This window comes from Homarus americanus, unplaced genomic scaffold, assembly GCF_018991925.1.
Source record: "Homarus americanus isolate GMGI-L3 unplaced genomic scaffold, GMGI_Hamer_2.0 scaffold47076, whole genome shotgun sequence".
NCBI classification, from domain to species: Eukaryota; Metazoa; Arthropoda; class Malacostraca; order Decapoda; family Nephropidae; genus Homarus; species Homarus americanus.
The window spans coordinates 33-7,086 of record NW_024754340.1 but is presented as its reverse complement, the minus strand read 5'-3'; the positions used below and the strand labels follow the sequence as shown (position 1 = coordinate 7,086).

General features: G+C 45.0%; 1 protein-coding gene across 1 annotated transcript; it reads left to right on the top strand.

Moving 5' to 3' along the window:
* Positions 1 to 6,072: 6,072 nt before the first annotated feature.
* LOC121855773 (Down syndrome cell adhesion molecule-like protein Dscam2) lies at positions 6,073 to 6,819 on the top strand (the record flags this gene model as incomplete). Its single annotated transcript, XM_042350887.1, is given in 1 exon segment — positions 6,073 to 6,819. A coding segment is annotated over 1 exon segment (205 nt), but the record flags the coding sequence as incomplete, so codon positions are not given.
* Between the last annotated feature and the right edge of the window lie 235 nt (positions 6,820 to 7,054).

Below are 7,054 nucleotides of genomic sequence, written 5' to 3'. Positions count from 1 at the left end.
GTGTGTGTGTGTGTGTGTGTGTGTGTGCGTATGTATGTGTGCGAACGAGCTTACACGATTCTCCACGATCAAGGTTATGTATACATGCTTGTATATGTATGTATGTATGTTAGTCATGAACGTCTGTGTGTATGCCATGCGTTGGTGTCTGTGTTATGTGAGATCTATGTATACATGTATGTTTGTGTATGTATATTTAGCTGATGGCTTGTGTGTACACGTGTAAAACGATCACAGAAGCTTGTAGAATAAATATTGGGTGCCAGTTTTACACATGTACACATCTCGACAGACCTGTACACATCCTAACACACCTGTACACATCCCCACATACCTGTACACATCCCCACACACCTGTACACATCCTAATACACCTGTACATATCCCCACATACCTGTACACATCCCCACACACCTGTACACATCCTAATACACCTGTACATATCCTAACACACCTGTACACATCCTAACACACCTGTACACATCCCCACACACCTATACACATCCCCTCACACCTGTACATATCCTGACACACCTGTACACCTGTTCTGAAGACTAATTAATTACTCTATCTTACCTGTTGCTTTATTTTCATTCGTTTTTAAAGGAAGGTAATTATGTAGCTTTGGGCCAGGTAATTATCTTTGTATTTTAGGTGTAATTGTGTTTCTAAGGTAATTATCATTTTCGGGGATTATTTTTCTGTTATTGTAAGTTGTTAATTGTTGTTGTTGTTGTTGTTGTTGTTGTTGTTGTTGTTGTTGTTGTTGTTGTTGTTATTTAATGTTTGTTTTCAATATTAAGTAATTTTGTAATCCACATCATTTCATACAACAAGATAATTAATACAGACATCTACACAGTGTCTAGCGGTGTCCCAAGGTGTCCCAGAGGTGTCCCAGAGGTCCCAGCAGGCCAGTGCAGGTACAGGTAAAATAATAATTACTTGACACTACCTTAACATGACACCTGGCCTACACTGATGAACATGAATGGTGGTTGGTAGAGGTAAGGGTAGGGAGGAAGGGAGGAGGGAGGGGAGGGATGGGGAGGGAGGGAGGGGTGGGATGGAGGGAGGAGGGGATGGAGGAGGTGGGATGGAGGGAGGGAAAGAGAGAATAGGCAGACCAGAGAGAAAAGGAGGAAAGAATGGAAGCTTACAATGAAGGTGAAAGATAAATAAGCAAACGCACAAACAGATAGGTAACGAACAGACAGACAGACAGACAGACAGACAGACAACTAAACAGACAGACAGACAGACAGACAGACAACTAAACAGAGAGATAAATAGACAGATAGACAGACAGACAGACAACTAAACAGAGAGACAGACAGACAGACAGACAGACAGACAGACAGACAGACAGACAACTAAACAAACAGACAGACAGGCAGACATACACCATCCCACACCCTCTCTCCGAAGCTTAAATTCAGTAAATAAACGAAAAAAACTGAAAAGAAAGGTATAGAGAAAGTCCATTGTCACAGCAACTTTCTCCAGCTGTGTTTGTGTTGATGTTTTTGTTAGGTGTAGAGAAAGTTGTCCAGAACCCGAGTGAAGAAGCTTTCAATAGAAAACTTTACCAATGCAATAGTTCCTTTCTCCTGTAACTAGTCTTTGAAACTTTCTTTTTGTTGTTTTGTTTTGGTTGTTGGAAGGTGGAGTGACGAATGGAACTTTTTTTTGGTGGGGGGTTGGGTTAATCCTAAAGAGAAAGTTTTAAGCCAAAGTGAAAGTATATAAGAAAGTATGAACACAAGGGGAAGTATAAAAGAAAGTATGTTCACAAGGGAAAGTTTAAAAGAAAGTATGAACACAAGGGAAAGTATAAAGGAAAGTATGAACATAAGGGAAAGTATAAAAGTATGAACACAAGGGAAAGTATAAAGAAAGTATAAACATAAGAGGAAGTATAAAAGAGAGTCTAGGAAGAAAGGGAAAGTATAGGAAGAAAGTATAAAAGAAGTATATCACAGAGAGAAAGTAAAAAAGAAAGTATGGGAAGATAAAATTTAATAACTAATTACAATCAACTCATAAAAAAAGACTATATACTGAATTGACCTTCCCACGGTTAGGTTAGGTTAGGTTAGGTCAGGTCAGGTCAGGTCAGGTCAGGTCAGGTCAGGTCCCTATTCAATCATTTAAACCAATCAAGAACACCAACACACTTAATATGGGATTGAATGGCAAATCACAAAGGTGTTAGGTGATTGGTTCAGCTGCCAAGATTGAGTTTCTGAGTGATTCTATTTGGTGAGGATAGATGAATTGATGGATAAATGGATAGATGAATTGATTGGTATTGACAAATGCCTCGTCGACACACACACACACACACACACACACACACACACACACACACACACACTTGTCATTTTCACAATAATATACTGATGAATTTTTTTTCCATTATAATTTTTTTTACGCGGTGTTGAGCAATGAAATATATGTATGTGTATTATGAGGCAGGAAATATATTGGGTGGGTGAAATATATCTTTTATCTCTCACTTAGTCTGTCTGTCTGTCTGTCTGCCTGTCTGTCTGTCTGTCTTTTAGTTTGCCTGTCTGTCTGTCTGTGTCTGTCTGTCTGTCTGTCTGTCTGTCTGTCTGTCTGTCTGTCTCTTTAGTTTGCCTGTCTGGTCTCGTCTGTGTCTGTCTGTCTCGTCTGGTCTGTGTCTGTCTGTCGGTCTGTCTGTCTGTTCGTCTCTTTTAGTTTGCCTGTCTGTCTGTCTGGGTTCTCCAATTGTCCGTCTGTCTGTCTCGTCTGTCTCTTTTAGCCTGTCTGTCTGGTTCGTCTGTTCGTCTGTCTGTCTGTCTGTCTGTCTGTCTCTTTAGTTTGCCTGTCTGGTCTGTCTGTCTGTTCGTCTGTCTGGTTCGTTCGTCTGTCTCTTAGGTTTGCCTGTCTGTCTGTCTGTCTGTCTTTTAGTTTGCCTGTCTGTCTGTCTGTCAATAAAAATTAACAGAATACCTTCAAAATATATCAACTATTTTCTATACTCTATCCGGCTATACGTTATATCAAGTGTAGAGTGTATCCGGCTATATAATATATCCGGCTATATAATATATCCGGCTATATAATAATTACAGCCGGTATATGGGGACACAGATAGCCGGAAGTGAATTATTTCAATTATGTTAAAAATCTGGCTTCTGCTTAATTAAAATTTTTTGAGTGGCATCCTATCCGGCTGCTGTGGTGTTCTATGGTGTCCTATGGTGTCCTGTGGTGTCCTATGGTGTCCTACGGTGTCCTGTGGTGTCCTATACTTGTTTCTGATGGAGAGAGAGAGAGAGAGAGAGAGAGAGAGGTGTCCAAGGGAAAAGGTTGTCTACACTTTATGGGTGACAGTGATGGACCCAGTGAGAACCAGAGTGCTGTTGCTGCCATCTGTATGTGGGGCGTGGGGGCAAGTGAGAGGCGTGTGGGGGTGTGGGAGGGTCGTGGGAGGTGTGATGGGTAGTACAGAGCATGGGGTAAGTAGGGGGTGGGGAGCATGTAGGGACATGTTGGAAGCATGGGAGGGGGTATGTAGGGAGCATGTAGAGCATGTTGGAAGCATGTAGGGGGTATAGGGACATGTTAAACATGTAGGGGTGGGTAGAGCATGTTGGAAGCATGTAGGGGGAGCATATGAGAGCATGTAGGGGCATGGGAGCATGTAGGGGAGCAGTGCAGGAGGCAAGGGAGCACAGGGAGCATGTAGATAGGCATGAGCATGGGGGTATGTGGGGACATGAGAGCAGCTTTTAGGGTATGTAGGGAGCATGAGCTGAGAGCACGTAGGGGGGCACAGAGACACGTAGACATGCAGGGGGCATGTAAGACATGTAGGGACATGTAGGGGGCATGTAGACATGAGGCACAAAGAGACATGCAGGGGGGCATGTGGGACATGAGACACGTGAGGGCTATGTAGACATGTAGACATGCAGATGCATGTAGACATGTAGGGCATGTGGGGACATGTAGGGACATGTAGGATATGAGACATGAGCATGTAGGGGCATGTGGGACATGTAGGGGAGCATGTAGGGGGTGATGTAGGAGCATGTAGGGGCATGAGATACTTTAGGGGGCATGGGGACACAGACATGTAGGGGCATGAGATACGTAGGGCAAGGCAGGTTAAGCAATGCAGAGTGGGCATGTAGAGAACGAGGACTATGCAGGGGTAATGCAGATATTAATGGGGGTATGTAGAGCATGTAGGGGTATGTAGAGCATGTTGTTACTTAGGGGGTATGTAGAGAGCATGTAGGGGAGCATGTAGATGTATGTGGGGGAGCATGTAGACATGTAGGGGGTATGGGGAGCATGGGGTATGTAGGGAGAATGTAGGAGCTATGTAGGGGGTATGTAGAGAGCAAGTAGGGAGCATGTTTTAGCATGGAGGGGGTATGTAGGGAACATGAAGGGGGTATGTAGGGAGCATGTAGGAGGTATGTAGGGGTTATGTAGGGATTATGCAGGGGTTGTTGAGGGACAAACAACCAATAGGATAATTTGCGGGTTTTCCTGTGTTATGATTGGCTGTTGGGTAATTTGCGGGTTTTCCTGTGTTATGATTGGCTGATTGAGTGACAGGTGGAGGTATATAAACAGAGGAGGCGGGAAAATTGTCAGTGTGTTTTAAGTCATTGAAGGAGGAACATCGCTTAGTCCTTCCTAATTCCCAGCTACGTTGTGCATTTAAGTACGTTTGATATACTTATAATAGTGTTAAGTGATCTAATATACTTATAGAGGAATTTCATAAGTAAACAATGTCTTATTTAAGTTTTGGAAAAGGTTTTAAGTGAGAAATAAGCTATTTAAGTGATGGGAAAAGTGTTAAGTGATAGAAACGTTATTTATAAGTAAAGTGGGCGTTATGTAAGTGAAGGACTCGTTATTAAGTGATAGATAAGGTTATTGTTAAGTATATAAAGTAATAGACGCGTTCTTTATAAGTGAAGTGTTCGATAAGAATAAATAGAAGCATTGAGACCAGTGGAGGTACTTAACATTGTGAGAGAGAGAGAGAGAGAGAGAGAGAGAGAGAGAGAGAGAGAGAGGAGCTTAACACGGAGTATATTTATTCTCTTCCATTAGTCTATTACACCGTGGGAGAGAGGGAGGGTGGGAGAGAGGAGGAGGGAGAGGGGAGAGTGGGAGAGAGAGGGGGGAGAGAGGGAGAGGTGGGAGAGAGGGAGAGGTGGGGAGAGAGGGGAGAGGGTGGGAGAGAGGGAGAGGTGGGAGAGAGGGAGAGGGGTGGGAGAGAGGAGAGTGGGAGAGAGGGGAGAGGGTGGGAGAGAGGGAGAGGGGGGAGAGAGGGGGAGAGGGAGAGGAGAGAGGGAGAGGTGGGAGAGAGAGGGAGAGGGGGAGAGGGGAGAGGAGAGAGAGGGGTGGGGAGAATGGGAGAGAGTGGGAGAGGGAAGAGGGTGGGGAGAGAGGGAGAGGGGGGAGAGGGAGAGGGGAGAGGGGAGAGGGTGGGAGAGAGGGGAGAGGGTGAGAGAGGGAGAGAGGAGAGAGAGAGGGAGAGGGAGAGAGAGGGTGGGGAGGAGGGAAGAGGGGGAGAGAGGGGAGGGGTGGGAGAGGAGAGAGGGTGGGGAGAGAGGGAGAGGGGGTGGGGAGAGAGGGAGAGGGTGGGGAGAGAGAGAGAGAGGGTGGGGAGAGGGGAGAGGGAGAGAGGGAGAGAGGTGGGAGAGAGGGGAGAGGGTGGAGAGGAGAGGAGAGGGAGGAGAGGGAGAGGGGGAGAGAGGGAGAGGGGGAGAGAGGAGAGGGTGGGAGAGGGGAGGGTGGGAGAGAGAGGTGGGAGAGAGAGAGAGAGGGGTGGGAGGGTGGGAGAGGAGGGGAGAGAGGGTGGGAGAGGAAGAGGAGAGAGGAAGAGGGTGAGAGAGGGAGAGGGTGGGAGAAAGAGAGAGGGGTGGGAGAGAGGAAGAGGGGTGGAGAGAGGAAGAGTGGGAGAGAGGGAGAGGGTGGGGAGAAAGGAGAGGGTGAGGAGGAGAGGGAGGGAGAGAGGAGAGGCAGGCAGTGGGTGGGTGTGTCAGAGGCTATTCAGTGCTTCTGCCGCCATGGTAGAGGTCGGAGGTGTGTGGCAGTGAGTCCTGAGAGAGAGCGAGAGACAGAGAGAGAGAGACAGAGACCTCAAACTCGAGCCTATCTCTCTCACACTCGCACTCACACTTAGAGAGGGACTCAAGTGTATTTCTCATAGTGATTATTTCTCTATTGTACAGTGATGGATTGTTCATATTGTACAAGATGAACATGTGAACAATTTTAGTGAATTTTTTTTTTCATACGTAAGTTTAATCTGAAACAAAAAATCCCACAAAACTGAACGAAATTTTTATTTTATTTATTATTTTTTTTTAGGTTATAACATTGAACAAACTTTTGATAATTTAATACTTTTTCCTCTTAAATTGAATCAGTAATGACAAAACTATCAGAGTACACAGAATAATTAGCCAATCAGGTATCCTTTAAAAAAAACTATCGAAAGAAAAAATTATACCCATCAGAACACAGGCAATCAGAGGAACTTCATCTATCATCCAGCAACCATGAGTACCTGCTTGGTGGGGACGTAACGCCACCTGTACGAGTCAGTAGCTATGAACACCAAGACCCACACACGTGCAGGGTCATCACCACCTCCACGTGCCTTGTCAGTACGTGCACGGATCCCTACCACCAGTGACCCGAAAGTACGTGAACCACCAGAAATGATCGTCAGGTACTGCAGGAGGAAACGCCGTCAGTACTCTATCTTCGGGAAGGTCCTGGAGATGGTCTTGATTGTTACTCTACACGTTAAAGGTAAAGGTTGTCTGTTTATGGTCTGATTCGCTTTTGTTTTTCTGATTCGCTTTTGTTTTTCTGATTCGCTTTTGTTTTTCTGATTCACTTTTGTTTTTTCTGATTCGCTTTTGTTTTTCTGATTCGCTTTTGTTTTTTCTGATTCGCTTTTGTTTTTCTGATTCGCTTTTGTTTTTCTGATTCGCTTTTGTTTTTCTGATTCGCTTTTGTTTTGTTTATTGTCAGATTGGTTTTT